General features: G+C 35.3%; 1 protein-coding gene across 1 annotated transcript; it reads right to left on the bottom strand.

Moving 5' to 3' along the window:
* Positions 1-6,755: 6,755 nt before the first annotated feature.
* On the bottom strand, positions 6,756-12,626 carry IFI44L (interferon induced protein 44 like). Its single transcript, XM_054566844.1, is given in 6 exon segments — positions 6,756-6,796; positions 6,961-7,135; positions 7,421-7,521; positions 9,230-9,240; positions 10,760-10,929; positions 12,480-12,626. Coding segments are annotated over 6 exon segments (600 nt in total). The 5' UTR covers positions 12,582-12,626.
* Positions 12,627-13,190: the final 564 nt, after the last annotated feature.

Below are 13,190 nucleotides of genomic sequence, written 5' to 3'. Positions count from 1 at the left end.
CATGGCCAGAAAAGTAGAGAAAAGCCAGAAGAGGTAGTTACCCCAGGAGCCAAGTGAAGAAGGAGGAAGTGATCAGCTGCATCAAATGACAGAACTCCTTCCTTCAAAGCCCCCACCATTTATGTGTCTAGAAAGACTCACTTTCATTCTAAAGAGCTGGGAATTTGAGGACTGGTCCTGTCTCACCATGGGGAGAGGGCATTTGGGTAGTGCTAAATATCTCCCAGTGATGGAAATGCCGGAAAGTGCTAGATGTGAAAATATAACTCTTACCACAAAAAGAAAAAAAAGGGCGAGGGGTAGAAAAACTGCAGGAAAGTTGTCTCCACAGGGCTGAGTTCCACACTGTGGTCTGCTGCTAGCAAGCTGAGTTTATCCCCTGCTCTGGACACATGAATATTTAAGGATGAGCAGTTTCATCAGTTTCATTTCCTTTCATGTCTTTATTTTCACGTTCAGTGGAGAGAAAGTCTCTTGCCAAACAAATTCCCTTTTATTTTCTCATCAGGGCATACTCCTTAATAGGCTGCTGTTGTTAGAAGAAGAAAAAAAAAAGCAACAAAAAAAAAACAACCTGAAGCTGAATCCAGAAGAGTATCAGATTTCCAAAAAGCTGTGGTAGAGGAGGAATCATCTCAAGCAGAGAGTATTAGCTAATACTGGCTTTCAGAATTTCCCGGAGGTAAAGCACAGTGTCACCACAGTCTGAATACCATCTATTGTCAGGCCCTACTGTTTCCTGGCAGGCTCAAAAGAGCAGATCTTCACTTTTTCCATTTGAAAGATTGCCTCAAGAACTCAGACAGGAGGGGAGGTGCGTCTAATATGGCCTGGAAAACAACTATCAGTTCAATAATAAGACTTGGAAGCTTAAGTTCATATTTGACAAATTCCCCATATCATCAGTTGAACTGAAACAAACAAGGCTTGGCTCCTTAGTACTGAAGAAACGAAACATGGAGTTGGAAAGAGACATCATTTGAAAGTTTGTGCTTACCTCATATTTTTTTCCCAAAGATACTGTAGAGATGGCATTTATTTAAACACAGATTCAAGCCAGCCCCTCACTGCTCCCAACACACACAATAATCTAATAATGTAGGTGTCTCTTGCTCATAAATTATTTGAATGAACCAGCACCTTCAAGAACTTGATATTCCCAGCTCTCTTTTCCTTGAGACTTTGGGAGACATAGCTGCTTCCTATGAGCTCAGAGATGTGACAGGTGCCGTTAAAGCCTTATGCTGGTGCTTCCATGCTTCCACTGGTCCTTTCATTGTCAAGGACCCATTATATATTTTGGGAATATTCTGAGTGTCTCAAGTCTGTGTAAAGAAGGTACACTCCAACTGTTTAGATAGTCTGAGCTAAATTTCAGAGCAGAGCCATTATTTTGGATAGGGTGTAAATGTCAGTCAGGTCATTATTAATGAAAGACTCACGGTCACATTGATAAGCTTGACAGATTCTCTACCACATGATATGTGGGGCTTTCTCAAATGGGAATGAAGACTCTGGAGGTGTTGACTTCCAAACAGTGTCCTAGCTCTGACCCTCTCACATAGTACTCAAAATTCCCCCTATGCCAACCACATATGTCTTCTTGGTCCCCCCAGTTCGGTCCCTCTCTCATACTTCCACTGTTTATGTCCAACTTCTCTTTCCTCTTCCTTCCCAGGGTGGGTTACTGTCTTATAGCTTTTAAAGAAATAGGGATGGTAGACAGCTTTCCCCTGTTACCTTTTTGACCCATAGTAATTCTATAAGTTTTCTGTTCAGATTCTTCCATGGCCAGGACTCCTGAGGGTCCACTATGGAAATAAAAACATCTGAATGTTGTTTTAGGATATTTTTATTCTCTGGTTTAAGCAGTCTAAATTTTATGAGGATACTGTGAGTGACTGGGAAATGAGGAAAGAAGTATATACAAAGAAGTACAGGTAAAACATAAAAGTTTCTCTTTTAAGAGATTATCTAGCTTCTCTCAGTGTTCATTTGAAATGTATGAAATCATACCACACCAATGAGTTACTTTTATTTTCTCTCTGTACTCCTCAGTAATGAAGATTGAGAATACCCTCTCTATAAATCTAACACTCAGAACAGGACTACTGATCATCTACCAGGCAGAACAGGATCTTATACTCTCAGAATACCACGTATGCGTTTATATTGGAATGCTTATTTAAACTGTAGTAACTCAATCACATTTGAATTCACACTTCAGCAACATACCAAATGAAAGACAGATAAGTTCAAAGGCTTAAATATATGTTAAATATATATTTCCTTGAATTTTTATTAATGGCAGACAAGCATTATTAAATGTGCAAAAGAAACCACTTGTTTAAAAAACTAATAGAAATTATAATTATTTACGCACCATTGTTCAGCCTAGGTTGTTAGCCTTCGTACCCTCCCCAGTCGCTGTTCCTGCAATCTCGGCTTGAAGTTTTGCGTACGCTGTCAGTTTTGACCTGAAGCCTGGAATATCTTGAATCTGCCTTCATGAGCTCTGTGGGAGAAAACATTGGGGTGCGCAGCTGTGTACTGGCTGTAATCCTAACTCTGTGGTCAGGCTTTCCCCAGTGGCCTGCATTTTCTTCAACACCACAGAAAGATTTTGCAGGGGTTTATGACTGCTGTGCAAGTTTCCATCTTGCTTAGATTGATGGCAAAAAACAGATGAACAATCTACTATCCTCCATAAACTGGCCCAGAGACTCATCACATTAGAGATGGGAATTCCTACAGCTTTTAGGTAACCATGAAGACCTCAATCAGCCTTGCCATCAAGTGGCAGCTTTAACATCAGATTGAGTTTACAAGATGATTACTCATCAATCAGTCCCTGAAGCAGCTGGGACTTACTTGAGTCCTGCAATTAATTTTGTCATATTAATTATGGCCTTGCTGTTTTTATGAAGAAAGAACTTAATTTTTAGTTAGTTTTTAAAAGACACAGGCTTACTCATCATCCACCATAACTGCTCATTTTGGTATTTAATTAAAGTGAATTTTGGGTGAATTTGTACAATGCTACACTTCTGTTAGCCATTTCTCTTTCCTTCTCTACTTTTTTCCTGCTTTATTAATATATAATTGATATATAATGTGATGCAATTTAAAATGTTCAATGTGATGATTTGATACAAATATACATTGCAAAATGATTATCACAATAAGTTAAGTTAGCACACTCATCATTTCAAATAATCACCTTTTTTGTATGTGTGGTGAGAACATTTAAGATCCACTTTCTTAGCAACTTTCAATATAATACAGTATTGTTAAGTAGTCACCATTCTGTAACATTAGATCCCAGAACTTATTCATCTTAAAACTGCAAATTTGTACACTTTGACCAACATCTCACCATTTCCCCCACCCTCAGCCCCGGGCAACACCATTCTACTGTTTTTATGAGTTCAGCTTTTTTAGATTCGTCATATGCATGAGATCATACAATATTTTCTCTAACTTATTTTACTTTGCATAATATCACCAAGATCCATTAATGTTGTCACTAATTGAAATATTTCATTCTTTTTTATGCTTGAATAACATTCCATTTGTGCGTGTACCTGTGTGTATCACATCTTCTTTATCCATCCAGTGGACACTTAGATCGTTTCCATATAAAGACTATTGTAAATAATGCTGCAATGAACAATTATCATGAATTGGGAATATATATGTATTTTTGAGTTAGTGTTTTCAAATTATATACCCCAAAATAGAATTGCGGGATCACACAGTAGCCTTGTTTTTAATTTTTGAGGAAACTTCATACTGTTTTCCTGTTGTAGCTGGACCAATTTACATTCCCACCAACAGTGCATAAGGTTTCCTTTGTCTCCACATCCTCACCAACACTTAATTTTTGTCTTTTTTATAATAGCCATTCTAACAGGTGTGAGGTGCCATCTCATCATGATTTTGATTTTTATTTCCCTGATGATTAATGATGTAAAACATCTTTTCATATATTTTTTGTCCATTTGTATGTCTTTTTTAGAAACATGTCTGTTCATATCTCCTGATTATTTTTAATGTATATTTTATTAAATTTACTGGTATGACATTGGTTAATAAAATTATGTGGGTTATAGATATACAGGTCTATAATATATCATCTGTATACTGTTCTGTGAGTTCACCACCCAAAGTCAAGCCTCCTTCCAGCTCCATTTATCACCACTTCTCCCTCTTCTACCTGCCCCCGCTGCTCTTCACTCTGGTAATCACCATTCTGATGCCTGTACTTTTTTTTTTTTTGCTTAATCTCTTCCTCTATTTCACCCAACCCCCACAACTGTCAGTCTCTTCTCTGTATCTATGATTCTGTTTCTATTTTGTTTATTTTGTTCATTAGATTCCATATATATAGTGAAGTCCTATGTTATAATGTTTCTCACAAGATCAGGAAAAAGACAGAGATATATGCTTTCGCCACTGTTACTCAACACAGTACGGAAAGTTCTAGCCACAGTAATCAGACAAGAAGAAGAAACAAAAGGCATCCAAATTGGAAAGGAAGAGGTAAAACCATCTTTATTTGCAGATGACATGATACTGTATATAGAAAACTCCAAAGACTCCACCAAAAAACTACAAGAACTGATAAATGAATTCAATCAAGTAACAGGAAACAAAATTGATATTCAGAAATTGGTGGCACTTTTAGACACCAATAATGAACTATCCTGCTCATTTTTTAATCAGATGGTTTATTTTTCTGCTATTGAGTTGCATGAGTTTTTATGTACTTTGTATATTAGCCCCTCATAAGATACATGATTTCCATGTATTTTCTCCCATTCAGGAGAGTGCCTTTTCATTTTGCTGGTGGTTTCCTTTGCTGCACAGAAGCTTTGTAGTACGATATAGTTCCACTTACTCATTTTCTTTCTTTTTGAGACCCCCTCCAGTCATCTTTTCCATCCTAAATTTCAAATATACGTTTAATTCCATTGGATTTTAAGTGTTCCCAAAGTAATATAGAGCCAGAAGATTAGAAATTGTGACACCATTTATCTAACATTGTCCTTTTTACTACAAAAAGGGAAAGTCTTGGTAGCCTCAGTGTTTATGCTTTCAAACACATGTTCGTTCGCCTGGATAATCTATTTTCTCTCTTCATCACTCTATTGCTCCTGTGCTTTTCAGAATCTTCATCTCCTTTGTAAGGCTACTGCCTGCTTCCCCTTCAAATGAGTAAAAAATCTTCCACCTTGAATCAAATTTTGCATCTAGAAAAATCTTCTTCTGCCCATATGTTTTGCTGGCACCACTCTGGAAAGGGATTACTCATGGCCCCATAGTTGGTGAGCACGATGCTGGCTTTTCCATCACCTTCAATCTCTTTCAAAGAAAAGTATTTTTTGCTGGTTTTTTTCTAGCTGGATCACATGGAGACAAACACATCTTATTTTTTGGATCTATTGATCCCTAGATCCACATCATAGCCATCTTCCCTGCCACTTTTCTTCTATTCCCAATATCTCCTTCTGGCTCTACTCCTCAACATCTATGATTCTATTCCTACATCAAAAGATCCCATTTATCTCTTCCACTGAATCATGGCCTCTGAACATTCATTTGAGCACAGTTTAACCTGCAGCTTTGCTTTAGGAAATTTTTTTTTTGGTAAGTATCTCTAAGGATAGAGATACCCTGGTAATACCCAGGACTTTCCAAAGAAGACAAGAATTCCGATTAAACACAAATTAGACTACTTTAATATAAATAACTATTGAAGCAAAGCATGTTCATTTGCAAAAGTCTAAGAAATTTAGAAAAAAGAGTGAAGACGGTGTTAGGGGAAAAAACCTGAAACATATCTTCTTGAATTTGTGTTTTCTTTATTTATAGTCCTAACTTCTATTGCTTCCTGGAGGGTGTTAGAATCATTTGGGAGCACTTGTATAAGACAAACCTCTTATTGACTTGCACTAGTAATCTTATTTTAATACTCTACTTTGGAGACATGATTATGATGGTTTGGAATTTAATTACAGAAAATCAGGCCTTGGTTCATTAGAGGAAGAAATTTTTTTTTTTTCACAGAAAGAAAATCTAAGTCTTTAAGAAATATTTGTTTTTTTAATTAACTTAAATTCATATTTTCATTCAGAGATAAGTGAAACATTCTCTCTCCTTTATTTCACTTTCATCCCTCTAGGATTTTATTCTTTCCTAGTTCTTCCCTTTTATGATGAGAAACATTTTAAGTACTATTCTGGGGAGGTCAAAAGGGATGCATAGTGATAGGTATGCTTGCGTCCTGCCAGATACTGTGCTAAGTTCTGTGAATACAAAGATACGTAAAATCCAAACCTGGCTTCTTAAAGAATTCATGGTCTATTTAAGGAAGCACATACCTGTGTAATTATTGTATAGTTATTATTCAATATGATCACTACTTACATAGAGTCTTAAATAAAGTGTTATAGATTTATAGATTAGGGAATAATTAATTTGGCTAGGAGGTTTAGGAAGGTGTCACAGAAATTAAATTGTAAATGGTACAGAAATATGAAGGATGGTTTACAGTAGGGATACTTTGGCCCATCACTGCTCAGAGCTGGCCTTGGAGCTTGAAGTCTGACTGATCCTAGAATGAACTATCAAATGCTATCAGGGACAGAAAGCAAAGTATGAAGAAACAGAGTCCCAAAGAGGCTAGCAGCAGAGGTCGACTCTGATTGAGGCTTGCCAATCCAGGTGTGGGAGAAGTGTCAGAATCAGGGCAACTAATCACACATACAAAGCTGGGACATTCCCACAACTTCATCTGAAAAACAAAACAAGAAAAGAGGAGAAATAAAACACCTATCGTAACATGGCTGTTAGGAGTTAAACAGGCAGATGGACACCAGCCATCCAAATGAGGTATAGCTTTGGGTGTTTCAAAAAGAACCAGTGCTTAATGAAAAGAACGTAAAGAGGCCAGATTACTTGTCTCCTCAAGGGGCAAATCCTCTAAGTAGTCATCTATAGCCCGTAACATCTGCCTCAGAGCAGAAGGGATCAGAACGTCCTTTCAAGGTTCCAGCTCTAATTCTGAAGCATAATTTTCAACCATCAAAATATTAGAAGTAGGAATGTGTAGCATTTCTTGGACTTTCATTATCTGTGGAAAAAATAAATTTAATAAAGATAAGTTACAACTCAAATTTGACTGAATTTAAATATGAATCAAAAAAGAAATTTAAAAAAGCAATGGCTAGATAAATTCTCTACATAACATAAGTATAATTCAGATAATTATAGTTTCAAAATGAAGTATAAACTTGATTTAACCATGCTATTGATCCATTTCTTTACTTGCCTGTGAATATGTAGTGTGAGTGCATGCGCTCACACAAAGAATACAACACTATTTCAATAATAGCTGGTTACAAACAGGGTTCTTTACCTTGCTTTCAGAAGTTATACATTTTTTCATGTTTAAAAAGTTATCTTGAAGAACTTCATGATAATTTGTCACTTTAGTAAGCAAGGCTATCTGTGGTATACCTATATCAAATAGATAAATTTGGTTATTTTTATATCATAATCAGCAATGTGTCAACAAGGTAATTATATAGGCACAAAATCAGTTCCCTGTAGGCTATTTTAAAATTTAGAGAATGAAATATCCCCCACATCTCCATATGGGACCTGAAGTTCTTCTATTACAAGAAATAATCTTTTTCTTCCATCATGTTCTTTCTAGCGAAACCATGAGAAAAGGCACAACCTAGCAAGACAGAAAGCTTTTAGACAACAGCTCTTCTCCCCCGGCCAAACACCACAGAGATAACCTCAGTCCCATCCATAGAAATATTTCTTCCCTTCTCCAACCTCCATCCCTTGCCAGGATATTAATAATACCATAGAAGAGAAGCAAGTAGGAAGCCTGGACCTTTATACCTGCAGTGTGCTAGGTCCCCCTCAATGGTGTCAATGGAAGCTCCTTGGGAACCCTGGACTTCCACCTAAACCACAGTTACAAGGTGCTCTTCTCCCTCTCTATCAGTGTCGGGGGGCCAAGTGAAAAACTGAAACTTTAACCATTCATGCAGGCCTAATGAGACTCCTAGCCCCCTGTGGTGTAAGTGTAGGCCATATGTGATCAAAAACAAAGTATTCTTTCCCCTCAAATGTGCCAAACAAATCCTGGTAAGAAAACTGTACTTTCACTCCTACCAGCACAGTGTCAGAAGAAGTATGTAAAAACACAAAACTTCACCAAGATCTAGAGTATCATATTATAGTATGCAAAATATCCACAGTGTAATCAAGAATTACTTATACCAAAAAAAATACCAACAAAAAAACCACAAGAAACTCTCATCTAATTGACATTTGTCAAACAAGACAAAAATCAACAGCATACACATTATTTTTAAGCACCTATGGAACATTTTTCAAGATATACTATATTCTGAGCCACAAATCCAACTTCAAAAAATTTAAATCAGACAGATTGTGTCCTTTGACCACAATGGAATATATCTCGAAGTCAGTAACAAAATGGTAGTAGGAACAACTTCCAGCACTTGAAAGTTAAACAATATATGCTAAATAATTTATGAGTCAAGAGGAAGTCTGAAGGAAAATAAAAAAATGTATTAAATTGGATAATAATGAATATAAAACATAACAAAATTTATGGAACATAACTAAAGCAGTGCTGACAGGAAAATATGTAGCACTCAATGCTTCTAACTGAAAGGAAGAAAAGTCCATAATCAATAATCTAAGTTTCCATCTCAAGAAACTAGAAAAAAAAACTGTGGCTTGTGTGGCTCAGTGGATTGAGTGCCGGCCTGCAAACCAAAGGACTGCCAGTTAGATTCCCAGTCAGGGCACATGCCTGGGTTGTGGGCCAGGTCCCCAGTAGGGGGCACTCAAGAGGCAACCACACATTGATGTTTTTCTCCCTCTCTTTCTCCCTCCCTTCCCCTCTCCCTAAAAATAAATAAATAAATAAAATCATTCTTTAAAAAAGAAACTAGGAAAAAAGAAAAGCAAATTATACCCAAATCAATGAGATGAAAGAAATCATAAACTGCATAAACAATAAAATATAATTTAACTTAAAAATAAATAAAATAAAAACAGCAGAAAAAGAAATAACAAAGAGCAGAAATCAATAAATAAATTGAAAACAAAAAAACAATGTAAAATATCAAAGAAATAAAAACATGATTCCTTGAAAAGATCAGTAAAATTGGCAAACCTCTGGAAATACTGACAAAGAAAAACAAAAGAGAAGATACAAATCACCAACATCAGGAAGGACACAAGGATATACCTATGGGTCCTAGAGACATAAAAAGAATAGTGCTATGAACAATTTTACAAACATAAATTTGACAACTTAGTTGTAATAGACTAAAATTAAAGATTACAAACTACTACAACTCATCTAACATGAAATAGATCATTTTAATAGCTCTATAACCATTTTAAAATTAAATTTTTTATTTTAAAAACTCCTGAAAAAGGAATCTCCAGGCCCAGATGGTTTCATTGTAGGAGAATTCTACTAAATATATAAAGAGAAATTAACACCAATTCTATACAATCTCTTCCAGAAATAAAAGAGGAAGGTAGAATTCCCAACTCATTTTGCAAGGCCAGTATTACCCTGATATGAACATTGACAAAGGAAAAAGAGACAGAGAGAGAGAGAGAGAGAGAGAGCACTACAGACCAATATCCTTTATGAATATAGATGCAAAAATTCTTAATAAAGTATTATCAAATGGGATTATCACTATATCAAAAGAATTATATCCCAAGAATACATGGGTTTTAGTCTAAGGAGACAAGACTGACTCAAGTTTCAAAGACAATCAATATAATCCATCATATTAAAAGCCTAAAGAAAAATCCCATGATTATGTCAATCTATGGAGAAAAACTATTTGACAAAAATTCAACATCCTTTATTCATGATAAAAAATAAAAACTCACAGAGAATTAGGAATAAAGAACTCCCTCATCTTGATAAAAAAAAGAAAAAACTATAAAAAACACATACACTAATGTTCATAGAAGTTTTATTTGCAATAGCCAAACACTGGAAGTAATCAAAATGTTAAACAAACTGTGGTATATCTATACCATGTAATACTACTAAACAATGAAAACGAATGAATTTAGATACACGCAGCAACTACTACGGACCTCCATGGATATGAGACTGAGTGAAAAAAGAGTCAAAAAGTGACATACTCTGTAATTTCATTTATATAACATTCTTAAAATAAAAAATTATAAAGAGAGAGGAGACATTTGTGGCTGTCAAGAGTTAAAGACGATGGGGACTGAGGGGGTACTATAAGGGAGACTTTTGTAGTGATTGAATAGTTCTATACCTAGATTATAGTGGTCACGTGAATCTACACACATGATAAAATGTCATAGAGCTATACACACAAATTGAAACAGGATCAATTTCCAAGTTTTGAGCATCCTGGTCTGTCACATAATGTGGGGAGGTGACTCCCTTAACAAGCTACAATAAAATGACACATGACAAAAAAATATGGCCATTTTAGTCTTTAAGGACTGAAAATCAGAGCTTAGGGCTTTTCCTTCAGTCAAGGCTGTGGATGTTGTTTGCCTGCTGTTGCCACCAACCACCCAGCCCTTAGGAAATGGACGAAAGGCACATGGAACCTCTCTGTAACCTCTTTACAACTTCCTATGAATCTATAATTATTTCAAAATACATTGTTTTGATAAGTGAAATGAGACTCACCAATTTAATACTTCTTTTTTAATTTATTTGAACTTTGCCACCATTTCGGAGGACAGAATGTTCATAGAGTTACTATCTAAGACATAAGCCACACAGTGAATCCTGTCCTTCCGTGATGGGGAGACGATGAAGCTGAGGTGCCTGGATGTAATTGGTTGCTGGGGACTAAACTATTAGGAAAACAAACATAAGGTAACGTTTAGAAAGTCTTTGTTGAATTCTTTAAGACAAATTTCATGCTTCAAATGTGACCACCACTAACTTCCAACACAAAACTTTCCTTCCCCTCAGGTCCCCCTTCCACAGATCGATTAATGGTGCTCATTCCATATTTCCTCTCCACTCTGAGCGTAATGCCATTATATATTTTTTAATAGAAAAACCACTCCATTACTTTGGTTAAAAATTATATTTATCCATAATTTACATTATCTATGAAAGAAATATTTTAGGAAAATACAATGTTTTTTTTTTTTTTTTAAGCTAACTTCAAATCTCAGTCTCAAAAAAAAAAAAAACACCATTACAATGTTACACACCATGTAAGACTCCTCTCTAAGCATTTTGCATACTTGAATGAACTAATGAATAGAGGAAAAAGGAGAGACAAAATATACTGAAAATTCCATTTAAAATAAAAACTATGATTTATTTTAATTTTACAGAAGAAAAAGTTAAAATAAAATGGAAGAAATACCAAATTTCAAATTCAAGTTAATATCACTTTACCACAAGACAATAATCTTTCTAGGATTAGGAAAACAAATTACAAAGCATAGTAAAAGATCGATTAGTTATTTTTTAATTATATGTTTTAATGATGGAATGAGAGGATTCATTTTTCTCTTCTGTGAAAAATAAAGGTGTTAGTTCGCTCATGATTTTCTCCATCTTTCTGCCCTGCTCTTCCTCCCTGTGTCTTTGTCTTCTTAAATTGTGAGCTCCATGAGGATAAGAATTTTATTCTTATTCAACTATGTGTTTCTAGTAACTAGCATAGTGTTTGACACAAATAAAGTTTTAAATACAGGGTTTTTGAATAAATGAGTGCATAGTTATCGTTTCCAATCAAGCACAATTGAAAGTCAAAAGAAATCACCATTTAGAAATTGAAGCTAATTGTATTACTCCCAATATCTAAAAGAAAGATGATAATGATGTTTAACTTTTTGAGAATTTAGAGTATATCAACTCATTTATCTTTTCAGCCATTCTATGAGATGGGCATTATTATAACCTGCAATACATTTCACACATGAACGAAACTAAGACTTACAGAGACAAGTACATGGTGTGCTTACAAATACACATCTAATTAGTGGCAGAGCCAATCTTTGGTTCTAGGTATTTAAGTAGTACTTAAGCAACAAAGATTATTTATAGTATATCATGGTTCAACAACAACAAAAAAAATGGTTAATTGTTCCAATGTTTTGTCTAAGTGATCAAAAAAGTGTGAGATTAAAGTGTGTGATATAAACACCATCTCCTCATGACCTTTTACTGGAAGTAGAATCTGTCTTTTGGCTATATTTCTTAATACTATAGAAAAGAAGGGCAGTTACTGTACGTACATGAATACTTACTCATTCAAAGTACAGTAGTGTTAGTTAATGTTGAAATCACCTTATAATAGTTGAAACTGCCTCATGGAGCAAAAATTGAACAGAAAGCATGATAAAAGTTACTTGAAATGCTTTAGAGATTAAAGAATTCTTACATGATAGCTGTCTGGCATGCAGCCTTTTAAGATGTAGGGAATGTCATCCATATATAGTCCTGATCCCTCTTTCTCATCCAGCTCCATGGAATCACACAACATAAATGGCAAGCATTCACCATCTTTTCCATCTTCAATAGAATATATCCTATACTGCAAAGAATATATACATCAAAGGTAAAATTGTATTCTTCAGTTAGCACTCAAGACAAGATAATAAGAAGACCAGAGACTGGTTAACATTTTAACACTGTTGTCCTCAAACATTTTGATCTCAGAATCACTTTAGACTCTTAAAAATTATTGAGATTCCCACATATACTTAATATCGGTTGCATTTATTAATATTTAACACAGAAGTCAAAACTGAAAGTTTTAAGTATTTCTTTTTAAAAAACTTTTAATCATCACTGGAGGATATATTTTCACTGATTCTAGACAGAAGTGGGGGTAGGGAGGGAGAGAGAAACATCAATTTGCTGAGGATGAAATCCACAACCTTAGTATGTGCCCTGACCAGGGAATCTGACCTGTGACTTTCTGGTATGGAAGATGTTCCAACCAAATGAGACACAACGACCAGAGCTTAAATATTTCTTATTCTAAAATGTAAGTATGAACACTGGCTGGCATGGATCAGTGGACTGAGTGCTGGCCTGCAAACAAATGTGTTGCTGGTTTGATTCCCAGTCAGGGCACATGTCAGGTTGC

The sequence above is a fragment of the Pteronotus mesoamericanus genome, unplaced genomic scaffold (genome assembly GCF_021234165.1).
Source record: "Pteronotus mesoamericanus isolate MK-2021 breed Mesoamerican mustached bat unplaced genomic scaffold, CSHL_Meso_final contig_181, whole genome shotgun sequence".
NCBI lineage: Eukaryota > Metazoa > Chordata > Mammalia > Chiroptera > Mormoopidae > Pteronotus > Pteronotus mesoamericanus.
This window is presented reverse-complemented; position numbering and strand designations above follow the sequence as displayed.